The sequence below is a fragment of the Chaetodon trifascialis genome, chromosome 11, assembly GCF_039877785.1.
Source record: "Chaetodon trifascialis isolate fChaTrf1 chromosome 11, fChaTrf1.hap1, whole genome shotgun sequence".
Lineage (NCBI taxonomy): Eukaryota > Metazoa > Chordata > Actinopteri > Chaetodontiformes > Chaetodontidae > Chaetodon > Chaetodon trifascialis.
Window position 1 is genome coordinate 1,077,857 of NC_092066.1, and position 12,812 is coordinate 1,090,668.

The following is a 12,812-nucleotide window of genomic DNA, read 5'->3' on the forward strand; positions in this document are numbered from 1 at the left end:
TTCATTCCATAAATTGGTCTCCTCGTCTCCTCCACTCGCTTCCTCTCCTCACGTCTTAGCTCCGCCCAGCGAGGACATGAAAGAGGGATACAAGGAAGAGACGTGAGGACGGAGGAGACAAAACTCCGAAATGAAAAATCCTCGTTCCACAGCGTCGGTCCGAAGCGACGACAATTACTGATGACGTTTGCACGTCATTCAAAGGGTCTGCAGCTGAATGCACATAGAAGCCTTTATTTAAGAACAGTTTCTAAAAACACAGTCGTCTTTGTAATTTGTTTTAAATATGCAAATCATTTAAACTTTCTTTTAAATCATTTAATATATGTATGGGTTTGTGTTGTTTGACGATCACTCAAAAAATAAAAATAAAAGAAAGAAAATCAGCTGCTCTGTGTGATGCCACAACTATTCGTAGTTAAAGTCACCGTTATATCCTAAAGTGCCAGATATATCAAGCACAGACTGAGGTGTGCGATATTGCGTTATGACACGCCCCTTAAATAATAAAAGACTTCTGCGTAGGCTACACCGGTGTATCCTCGCTCTGATCTCCTTCAGAAGCCTCCTCTCTCCTCGTCTCCTTCAGGTGCATTTAAGCAATTGGAAGATCCCTCATCGTGGCGGAGGGAAACAACTTCCAGGTCGACGAAGGAGAGAGGAGACGAGGAGGCACAATTCAACATAATGAAAAGCATCCCAATTTCTGTCCTCTGTGATTCAACTGAGCGCCCCGCCCACGCCTACCCAGCATCCTCTCTGTTCCTCCTCCTCTCTAACCTCTCCTTCTGTTCTCCTCACCCCCCCCCGCAGTCTGCTGGCAGCCGACTGTGTGTGTGTGTGTGTGTGTGTGTGTGTGTGTGTGTGTGTGTGTGTGTGTGTGAGTGTGTGAGAGAGAGAGAGAGAGAGAGAGAGAGAGAGATGGTCATGAGTGTGTTCATCTCTTTTCGTGTGTGTTGAGTGTGTGTGTTTGTTTAATACACATGGATGCTCTTCTTGCTCTTGGGTCGTGTTGTCTTTCAGGACATTCAGTATCAACTTGTCGTTTTGAGGCGAGAGCCGTAAAACACGCAGCTCTGTTAACGGTCGAGGTACGAACGAACAGGAGGATACGGTCACCGGCAAGTCGCTGTGAAGCTGCAGGCGGTCTGGAAAAACTACTGACAAACTGAGTCAGCTGCACTTCAGCCTGACAACGAAGTAACTCAAGCAAGTAATCAAAAGAACAACCAGGATAGTTAGCTAACTAGCTAACGCTACCAGTAACCGATAGCTAACTTACTAGCTATGCTTCTGGTAACGGTCGTGGTAAAATTAAGTTCAGTATATCAGTTAGTTAGCGTTAGATAAATTAGCTACCGCTAGCTAACATTAGTTCGCTAGCGCTAGCTCGCTATCCACTCTAACTGATGCTGCCGGTTACCGGTCGAGGTAACATCAGCGAACGGGAGGACATGGTAAGTGGTAACAGTGGAGGTAAAATTAAGCTCAGCACATCAGTTAGCTTGCGTTAGCTAACCAGTTAATTAGGTACCGTCAATACTTGAGTACAACTTCAGATTTCTAAGGTGAATAGTGAAGGGCTGAAGACGAGCAGAGAACAACAACACATGCACAGATCCTCAGAGCTGGAGTAGACCTCAGATCAGGAGACAGAGGGTCCACAGGAGACAGAGGGTCCACAGGAGACAGAGGGTCCACAGGAACCAGGAGCTCTGGGTTTAGAAAAGTCTGGAGAGGTCATCACATGATGTTTGCTTATTGAATTTTGAGCGGGGGGCAGCTGGTGACCACGCATGCACGCACACACCTTTCTGATGCAGTATTACATCATTTTAAGGTTCACAGTTCAGATGTTGGCTGAATGCTGACATGTCAGACAACGTTAGCGTTGAATCTACCGTGATCTGCACACGTGCAGGCGACTTCTTTTCCTTCCTCCTGCTGTAAACACGTTGGAGCTGTTATGGAGTCACACCTGATCAGCAGGTGACAGGTGTGACAGCTGAGAGTCAAGATGAGGTTTGTGGACTTCCTGCTGCAGAGCTGAGCTGAGCAGAGGAGGATTCTGGGTCAGAGGTTTCTGGTGTTTGTGAGGAGCTGATCCAACAGCGCAGACTGAGGACGGTCACGACTCACAGCGTGTCTTTAGCTCTATGAGTGTACTGATGTTCACCCTGCTGCTGGATCACACACTTCATGTCATCTGTGTCATTTAAATACTGCATGAATCACTGCATTGCTTTTATTGTTCAGTGTCAAACAAGCTGAATCTAATCTAATGTAAAAAATTTAAATTAATGACATGAAATAACACACTTAAGTAAAAACATAATAAAAAAAGGGAATGGAAGAAAAACAATCAAATAATGTCACTAAAACAGAAACGCACCAACAAAATTGTATAAATCTATAAAATAATGTTGAATAAATAACTCCAGAAACTCAGAGAGGCCCGTCCCAGAGGGCGGCGGTGACTCCTCGTCAACCATTTCCTCCTTTTAAACACGTTTTCAGGGCGGGCGTCAGCTACAGAAGCCTGTAATTAACATAAATAATGAAGTGACATTCTCCCACAGGAGCAGTGACCAGCGAGGAGCTCGTCCGTCAGCTGACGGCAGTAACGGGAGTAACGGGAGTCTGCTGTGGGTCGACAGCAGGAGCTCATTAGAGCTGAGACCAAGCAGCAGGTAAACAGCTGATCAGCATTCCCATCAGCCCCTGCAGCTTTGTTTACGGTCACTTTCTGAGACTCCTGATCCTCCCTTTAACCTCCAGCTGCTGCAGCCTGTGTGTGTGTGTGTGTGTGTGTGTGTGTGTGTGTGTGTGTGTGTGTGTGTGTGTGTGTGTGTGTGTGTGTGTGTGTGTGTGTGCATGTGTCTTATGGGTGTGTCTTCTTGTGGTCAGTGTTTCCAGTCCCTTCTTTTCTGCCTCACCATATTCCTGAAACCTCCCCAGTCTTCCCAGTGTTCCAGTAACCAGTGCAGACTGGATGAGCGTCATGTTCAGCTGATAAAGTGCAGCTTTATCTGCTGAACCACAAACTGTTACGAAACTCACAGTGTGTAAAATCTGATATTTCTGCTCAAAGCTCAGCTACTGTGTCATCGGTAAGACTCTTGGACGGACTCATCGACGCCGTCACTCACTCCTCGGCTGAGGAGGCGGCAGCAGCACCAAAGCTAGAAGCTAATCACAGGCTAACTGTAGCTCCAGCTTAGCATTAGTGATCCTGATGAGCCCTGGCGTGGACAGCGGACATGAATGAGACGTCTTCCTGTTCAGAGGCAGTAAAGGCGCTCTGATGGCGACGTTGTGACGACGTCAGCTCCACGCTGAGCTCCCTCTAACAGTCATCGCCGGGCCTCCCGTGCTCCTCCGCCGGATTTTTAAAATACTCCTGGAGGGAGGCTTGGAGCAGAAACTGAGGGTGTAGTTTCCCGTTAATGTGAGTCACGACTGAAAAATTCAGGTCATGGAAACACGGAGCGACGCTGTGCTGCATTGTCTGCACTGCTTCTGCCAAACTCAACCAAAAAGGCCAAAATTAGATCGCTAAGTTCTACGTTCAGACCACAGTGCTGCCATTTTGGTTGATCGCCTCAGACGCCGCCTCATTTCCTCACGTGGTCTCACTCAGAGATATTTACAGCATCCGGCCTGTGAGCAGCGTCTCTGCTGCCACCAAACAGGCTCTGACTGTCCAAAGGACAGACATGTCCACTGCGATGAAGGAAAGGCCAAAAGCAACAGGGAGGAGCACTTCACAGGTGACCTCTGACCTTTTACAATGCTGTACTGATGGAGGTGAGTTCAATTTGACTGATGCTGATTTAAAGCTCTCAGGACGGTGCTGATAATAAGATACCTTCGATCTTAATCTGTAAATGTAATTAAAAATAGCTTAACTTTAGTCTTTATTGTAATTCTGTCATTTCCAAAATGACATCATGGCAGCCAGTTCACCTGCAGTCACAAAAACAACATACGAGGATGAGCTCACTCTAAATATCACAGTACTGTTACTGCTGTCTACATCGGATGAAGTATTTTGGTATGAAAACACACTTTTTTTAATAAAATCAGGTTTCCTGTATGATAAGCACGCATGTCTGACTTGATGGATCAGAGCCTGTTTACACCAGCACGCAGTCGTAACCTGAGGACAGCGCTGACACGTCTCAGACCGCCACAATTAAAAACCCAAAAAGCTGCATGTGGCAGTTCTCCATCCCTGTCGCCATCTGCATACGTGGAGTCACAACCATCATCTAACACACGTCTCTGGACGTATGTCCTCAGACTGGAGGCGTCCTGAGCCGCTGGTGTGTCTGCAGGACCGTGACCAGCAGCAGCTCAGCGTCTGTATTTAGACCGAGCTCACTGTGTTTGGTCCTGCTGAGCCACAGAGCCGCAGCACTCCTTTAATAAGAGGCTGAAAATAGTCCCAACACTGAGGCCTGCGCTGCCCTACGCGCACACACGCACACACGCACAGCCTGCACCCACCTGAGGCTCTAACACCTTGTCTGGGGGGACTGAGTGGGGGGGTGGCGTAGCTCCGTGCTTGGGGAAAAAGACAAAGGAAGGCTGCTGGTTCAAATCCCCTGAGGCGTCACCGTCTGTGCGTTCAGCCGTTACCAATACCAACATCACTGAAGGAAAACAGGAAATACTGACTGACTACATCTGCTGCTTTTGATTTCTGTCTCAGTGAAGTGAATCTGAGCTCTGGACTGTTGAACATGAACAGCGTTTCACTGATGAGCTGCAAATACGACCGACAGATTCAGCACATATTAAGTACAAGCTTTCAGCTGCTCACAGGTATTTACTCCTCAGTTAGACAAGCTACGCAAACCCAACGTGCTGCTTGTTCTCCATCTGAAGACGGTTCAGGTTCTGCTTCTCTGTCATTTCTTTGAACTCTAACTTTCTGAGTATCAGAACGACAAAGTGACACGTCTCTCCTTTACCATCTTTGGTCATTTACCAGACAACAGACGACCGCACCTGGACACATGAGCGCAGCCAAGTTTCACCAGAAACAACCCGACTGCTACTCCTGTACCAGCACACAAAGCCGCAGCTTCAGCCTCAAAAGCCCGACAACACGAGAGAAGCGAGGCTGAGGGTCAGAGGTCAGAGGTCAAAGACCAGACAACAGCTGAATATTGTTTGTTTACAGGCTGGTTCTTTCTGGAGGAAGTGGCAGATGGGGATTTTGGAGCTGAGAGCAGATCAGAGGCGAGCGCGACGAGGACACGGCACGCAGAGATGAGATTTCAGAGAAGAGATGAAGGCCTGGAGGAATCTGATCCCAGACCAGCAGGAGGTCCAGGACTCAGGCCGCCTCCACATCAGGAGCTCCACAGCAGCATCCAACAACAACTACACCCACAGCACCACCTCCTCCGCTCAGCATCAGACACTCTGCGGGTCCCTGTGCTGCTTCTCCACCTCACCCGAAAGCCTGGTCACATGACATGCGAGCCGAGCACTGTGAGGCTGTGATTGGTCGAGAAGAAGGAGTCGGCTGCTTACAATGAGCCTCGCCTCAGGACAACACTACTGGTCACAAACCAGTAACATGCAGTCCAGTCAGCTGTCATCTGAGCTCAACACGCCGATGTTGTTAAAGGTCGACCATCGGCCGCCTCGCATCAACACAGCTTCTTAACCCGCCAAACAGACGCACAAGAGCCAAAGATGCTCAGACTGGACGTGAGCCAAAACATGAGGGACTTGGACTGTGATTGGTTAAAATGATCTGCAGTGTCCTGACAGACTTTGGTGATATGCAAATTGATGGATTCATTCAGACACTGTAACTGTGAAAACCAGGACGCCGCATGGCGGCCGTCCTCCTCGTCAAACAACTTATCTCAGTCAACTATTCCTGGTTCATCTCCACTAAGACGATCAGATTTCTGTGGTGTCTTTGTTTTCCAGGACGCATGGACAGACCAGGTGTTCGACACAGCTGTCCACTGTCAACACCGTCAACCATTAAAGACAGTTTGACCTGAACGTCTTAGAGGATTTCTGACACTGCTTACTTTCTAGATCTGAGAAACTAGTCTAGAATTCTCCCGGTTTTCCAGGAGTGCTTGAGAAGCAGGTGCACAGCATGAAACCACTGCAGCCTCTGAGTCCAGCACAGCACAGTCAACTTTACTGTCCCTGAGGGGACATTTGTCTCGGGCACAGCGCTACAGTCTATTCCCATTAAAAAGAAAAAGCATCCCAAAAACATAAAAAGTCAGAATAACACAGAAGGAAAAGTTCACCTGTCCAAAGACACACATACATTTCCTTCTTCAGTAAAACTGATGACACACAGGCCATCGTCAGCTTCACCTCAATGATTAACTGAAGTGCCTTTTACAAAGACTGACTGAATGCCAACGATGTGGATGCTGAGCTTACAACGTTCAGCATCCCTCACATCATGTTCAATTAAAAACACACATGATGATAATTAAAACACACATGATGATAATCAAAAACACACATGATGATGATCAAAAACACACATGATGATAATTAAAACACACATGATGATAATAAAAAACACACATGATGATAATCAAAAACACACATGATGATAATCAAAAACACACATGATGATAATCAAAAACACACATGATGATAATTAAAACACACATGATGATAATTAAAACACACAGGGGACAGCTCACATACCGCCGTTAGAGTACAATCAGCTGATGATTAGCTCGGTCAGCCATGGTCAGCAGTCAGCTGTAAATTCGTGCCTTTGTATTGATCTCAGGAAACAATAAATAACAGCAGGCAAAGCCAAGAAACTTCACCTTATCTAAGCAGTTTCTAACGTTTCAGTTCTGGTGACGTTAAAATAGAGAGAGTGTGGGAGTAAATAAGATGACTGTCCTTTCTCCCGCTTCGCCAAACTACCGTGAACAAATACAATAAATTAACAATTCCTGACTTGTCCGTAAAAACGCCTCACTGGAACAACACGAGACAGCGAGCTTTACATTTCTACAGTGTCCCGTTCAGTTCGGCACTGACATAATCCACAAAACAAACTATATTTGTGTACACATTTAACTTTTCTTCAATTACGTCGCCACCATTCAAAACCAGCCTCCGTTGTTTCGATACGCTATTTCTGTGTGAAGGGACTGAGGAGAAAAGCATTTCACAAAGTGGCTTTACACTGAAATGAGAGCTGTTCGGTGGACCAGACACGCGCCGAATCCACCAGCCACCCGTAATCAGGTCGATTCTCCGTCCTCAGTGTCTGTGTGCCGGTGTTCAGTGAAGCTTTTCAGGCGTTACCTTAGTCGTGACAATACAGATGCAGTCCATCGTTCCGAGCCGGGAGTCAAGCCCGGGAACATCAGCATCTCATCGCGCGCTGTCCCTCCTGCCGCGCGAGCTCCAGCCAGGCAGTTGGCTCACGGTCTCATTAAGTCTCCGTCTTCATAAATAACGTTACGTCCACTCACACACACCGACCGACAGCCGCGGTCTACCGGCGAGAGAGTGTGAGCTCACCGGAGAGCCAGCTCATCCCTCCCACGGTCCTCCTTCATCCCGGTATCCGGAGCTCAGCGGGAGCAGGAGTCACTGAAACCCGCTCCTCCAGTCTGAGGCTGCGTTTAAGAGCTGTGGGAAACTGTAAACTCCTTGAAACTTACGGCTTTCATCTCGGGCAGTAATGACCACAACGGGTGGAAGTAAAAGTACAGGTACTCCTGTAACCGAAGCCGACCGACGTTCACTGCTGCGACGCCAAAAAACTTCAAGTAACGTCAGTAAAAAACAAAAGGAGTCATCGTGTGTTTGACGCAGCGCTACAGCGGATCTGAGGAAATGAGATCATAATCTTGACTCCTCAGTGATTAGATTCCAGTATTAAACCTCCCATTCACCCAGTCTGCAGTCCCAGTTTGCCATTTGTGCTGTTTAGTCCTAAGACTTCTGTCTAAACGATTTATTCCAATAACAGTGAAGGCACCATTAAAATACCTGTACTTTATGATTGCGTAATTGAATACAAGCACATGGATCTGTTTTAGATTGAAATGTTATTGAAAGAACATGTTAAATCAACGAGCACAAAGAAAACCAATTAAAGGGATGGAAAACACGAAATAACACTGAAGAAGGTGTGACGGTGTCACACAGCTTTTATTCTGACGTCTAAAAACAGTGAATTTACCTGCAACATAAGAACATCCAGACTTAAAGATGGCACTTACAGTTTAAAATACATATATACTTGGTGACTGTAAATCTCCTCTAATCCTCTTATTAATACTTTCAAAATGCATAATTTATGATTGAGTTGAACATTAAGGCAAAGGTACAAACAAGTGTGGAAACGAGTTCACCTGACTGATGAGGATGATCATGAGAGCGAGCTCTTTACACTTTAAGCTGACTTTGTACTTTAGTATTTAATTATAACTTGTAAAGGTTTCAAAGAAAGAGCCACCAACTCACTTTCTGTCAGTTGACTGACATCAAGATGTGATTTCACATAACAATGCATGTGTTCTCCCAGGAAGTGGTCAGGTGTCCTACTTTACATCAGACCTCAAACTCATCACAAACACAAACGAGCTGCGTGTCAAAGCGACTGATGTCTGAAGTGACGCTGCTCCAGTTTTTACTCTAAATTCACCAACTTTAAAACACACCGACTGCCTGTTATCACACGCGTGACTCAACACCACATGGCCGAGGAGGAGGAGGAAGAGTGTGTGTCACAGCAGCAGGAGTCGAGGCAGCGTGGGCGGGCGGGAATCACAAGTATGAATATTTTACAGTTCCATGAACGTGTCATGTGGCTCGTGTGTCATCATACAGCGTGTCATGCCTTATTAAAAATCTAGTGCTCCAAAGGAAGTGATGCAACCTGCCATTTACCAGCTAAAACTACAAAAAAAAAAAAAAACAGGGTGACATCATTTCACCTGTCTCCAAAAACCAGTTTGATCCCAGAACGTCAACGGGAATCCAGTGTACATCACCATGATGACGTGACTGTTTGACGTGCTGCAGCTTCTTTTATTGAACAGAAAAATAAAAAAATCCTGCTTCTGCATCAACTCTAATAATTAACAACAAACACTTTGTGGAATGAAATGAGTACTTTTACTCTGAATATTTCAGCACACTGTCCTGATTATACTTGCATGCAGTACTGATACTAGTGCACTGCCTGTTGTTAGAGTACTTTTACAGTGTGGTACTCATACTTTCCCTGAAGTAAACGATCTGAGTACTTGTACTGCAGGTGTAGGTAATGAGCTTGTGCGATGGCGAACATGGAAACGATGAAGTGCTTCGCTGCAGATACACTCTGCGGAGCGTTTACGACTCGAGCTGGACGTCCGCTCGTCTCTGAGACGCCTCGCTCCACACATCCAGCAGATCTCACAGCCGCTGCAGACAGAGCTGTAAGTGGATGATGTTCAGGCTTCTCAGACATCATTGAGGAAAGACACGTGTCACAGGTGAGTCAGGTCATTCAGCTCGCTGCACAGTCAAACCGAGGCACCTGGACTACATGCAGCAGGTAGAAATACTTCAAACGTCCCTCAGACCTTCTCCTGAGGACAGCAGGTGAGCACAGCTCTGACGTGGACATTGACTCATTTCTGCTGAACGTCTCTAAGTGTGACAGATGTGATGAAGCGTTTCAAGGATGAGCATGAAGACACAGACAGTTACCTGAACTCAACGAGTGACTGAGACCTGCACACAAAGCAGAACTGAAATCCACATGAACCACCACCACGAGGTCCTGAACACCAGTACAGCTCCAGCCTCTCTGAGGGACCCTCAAACTGAGGGGGCTCTGCCTCTCAGCTGATCCTTGTTCTCTAGCGGTGAGGGTCTCAGGGTCAGGAGACGGGTTAAGGTCATGTTTGGAGCTGCTGTGGCATCGTCAGTCAAATGCATCAGCTGAGGACCACAGTGTCTGACGTGTCCTCCAGTCAGCTGATCGACGTGCCGTCCAGCTGTGCAGGAGCTTCAGCATCGACAGACTCAGACTGACAGCAGCAGGGCGTCACTGATAGGCTGATTACAACTCACATTTAATGCTTTCTGTTCAGCTTGTGGTGTGAAGCGTCTGTCCCTCTGTCTGTCCCTGTCTGCCGGCTCTGAGGACAGGAGGTGTACTGTTCAGACCCGATAAATGAACCAAAATAAATGAAGCACAATGAGCCATGACCCCTGACCCCAGCACACACCGCCTCGACATGTCGCTGTGCTTCTCCTCAGTTCGGCTGCTTCTGAAGGTGAAACCAGAGGAGCCCGAAGCGGCTGGAGGGCAGACGCTCAGAGACCACGACGTGAACAGTCTGTGGACTTCTGGACACCAGCTACTGTTTCCAGACCTCAAAGCAGTGTCACAGTCACTTCATCTTCCACCGAGCAGCTGTGTGTATTTAGATTTGTGTGTTTTGTCCACGGGGCACTGAAATTTGCTTTTGTCTAAATCTGATGAGACGGCCTCAATGTCAAGGACTTATTTTAGGCGCCGACACATTTCCAGCGTCAACATCACGTTTAGTCTTTGGGGAATATTTGATGTCCAGGTCTTCATGTTTTTTGTTCAGAGACCTTCAGGTGACGTGACGTACGTCTGTCCGTCAGACTGTTGGCGTTCATTAACAGAACAGAGGACAGCTGCTTTGTTTAATCACCACTCATCAGACTGCTGTGACAGAGACACTGGTGGACAAAGTGTCCACTTTGTCTTCATTTCATTTACCTGCACTCAGAAAAACAAACCAAAGCTTCAGCAAAGACATTTTCTGATGTTCAGTCTTTTTGAAAAAGCCGTCATTGTTGAACAAAATAAGGATTTTGGACGCGTCTGTCAGCACTTTGACTTAATCGTCTCTGTCCTGCTCGACCAGCTGCTCCAGGACTTCTTCTCTGGTTTCACTGCAGTCACATTCAGACTCAAACGCGAATGAATCACAGCGACACCTGGAGGCCATCTGGGCAAACCTGACCCCTGACCCTGGACCCAGAGCCCCGCCCTCCAATGGTCCAAAGCACAGGACTGGATGGGACATGCGGCGGAGGTGGACAACATCGACAGCCCCTCCCACCAACACAGGCGTCCAGTACTTACTTGTCCATCATGGCCGGGCGAGCGTTTGGCCTGCGCCAACGTGTGGAGGATTTCGTTTAGGAGGGGGGAGTCCTACGAGCGACCACGAGCGTTTACAGTCAGAGAAAGAGGAAAGAAAGACAAGTTCAATGCAAACAAGACAGCAGGCTGAGACGGGGCCGCACAGACAGGCGCGGTTTGTTTTGAGCCTGTTTCAGTGCCAGACGGGTGGAGTTTGCACAGCGACGGTAAAAGTTAAACAGCACGTGACAGCTTCCAAAAAAAACACCTCCAACCTTTACTGAAGGTGACGAGACTCTGCGGGACGGCGTCTCACGCAGTCCTCCGACGTCTCTGACCTAAACGTGACATCCTGTCGGGTCTGTTGGACCAGCTAATGAATGACTGAGTCTCCAGTTTAACAAAGAGCTTCTGGAGATCCTTGGTGGCTGAACGGGTACAGCGGACGCCATGAGGTCACGAGGCCTCGCGGTCGCAATGGTCGCTGGGTCGCCTCCAGCCAGAGATCTCTGCTGCACATCATTCGCGTCTCTAACTCACTTCCTGTCCGCCTTTTCACTGCCACTGTGCAATAAAGCTCAAAACACTGAAAACAAAGCGCAGTGCATCGCGGTTCATCCTGAGGGGAACATGAACGACTGGCTGGGCGAGCCAAGAGCTTTCTGTGACCCCACTCATCTGGCACTTCAACAGGTAAAACAGTTCACCTTTGACCCCACGTGACCCACACCTGAGTACTGAGCACAGACGACTGTCTCCACTGCAGCCACCTCAGGTTCTTGATGAAAAACAGCCTTTTACCCTCTAAAGGATAATCCTCCTCCTCCTCCTCCTCCTCTTCGTTGAGCAGAGAAGCACAAAGAGAGTGACGGGATCAGATGGAATCAAATAACACAAAGGCTCAGACGGTCGGTTTTGATGAAGAGCTTTCCTCCATCACGCACTCTGACATGGTGTGAAACTTTTAAAGGAACAGTCCAGCATGTTTAGCTTAGCTTAGCACACATGCTAGAAGCAGGGGGAAACTGCTAGCCTCGCTCCTTTAAGAGGTCAACTCCAAAACTGTCTGATGCTGCATCTTCTTACAAACAAGCGCCGATGAAGACGAGCTGTGCGTGTACATCAGACAGTTTCAGAGTTCATGTTTTACCTGGACACGCACACACACGCACACACACGCACACACACGCACACAGTGAAGAAGTGCATCACTGTGAGGTCTTTATGTGGTGCGTTTAGAGTCCCACACGCTGCAGGAACACGCAGTGCTGCCGGTGTTCAAAACACTACAAACACAACCTCTGGCCGCGTCCGGTCATGTGACGTACTGATGACACAGTGGATCGGGGACGTGTCCACGTCACAGCCTCGTGCCTGGACCACCAGATGTGCAGCAGAACGTCCTCAGTTCACTGAATCCAGCAGGAGATTTGATGTTTTTAACCGTAGAAGATGAACTGGTTCTGGTGAGTCCACCTTCCTCTTGATGAGCTGAAGTGGGACACACGGGCCTGACGACCTCTTCTGTCTGTCGTTTTAAACAGACGTCATGTCCTCTCTGTATAACTTCAGGCTGAACGTCTGAAAGCGTCCCTGCAGTGAGTCTGTCTGATCCTCTCGTCTGATAACGACACAGCACACATCGGCTCATGTTCCAGACTCCAGCTGT

At 47.8% G+C, this 12,812-nt stretch overlaps 1 protein-coding gene across 18 annotated transcripts in view; it reads right to left on the reverse strand.

The window, feature by feature from the left end:
* LOC139338526 (discs large homolog 1-like protein) overlaps nucleotides 1-12,812 on the reverse strand; it is an 87,928-nt gene that overhangs the window by 57,874 nt on the left and 17,242 nt on the right. For 7 of the 18 annotated variants that reach the window (XM_070973642.1, XM_070973631.1, XM_070973629.1 and 4 more), the window contains exon 4: nucleotides 11,144-11,215. The exons of 6 other annotated variants lie outside the window; for them this stretch is intronic. In XM_070973642.1, coding sequence (XP_070829743.1) covers nucleotides 11,144-11,215 — 72 coding nt within the window. Of the gene's footprint in view, nucleotides 1-7,323; nucleotides 7,656-11,143; nucleotides 11,216-12,812 lie in introns of those variants that run through there. 5 more of the 18 variants (XM_070973638.1, XM_070973637.1, XM_070973634.1 and 2 more) reach the window with 2 other exon arrangements.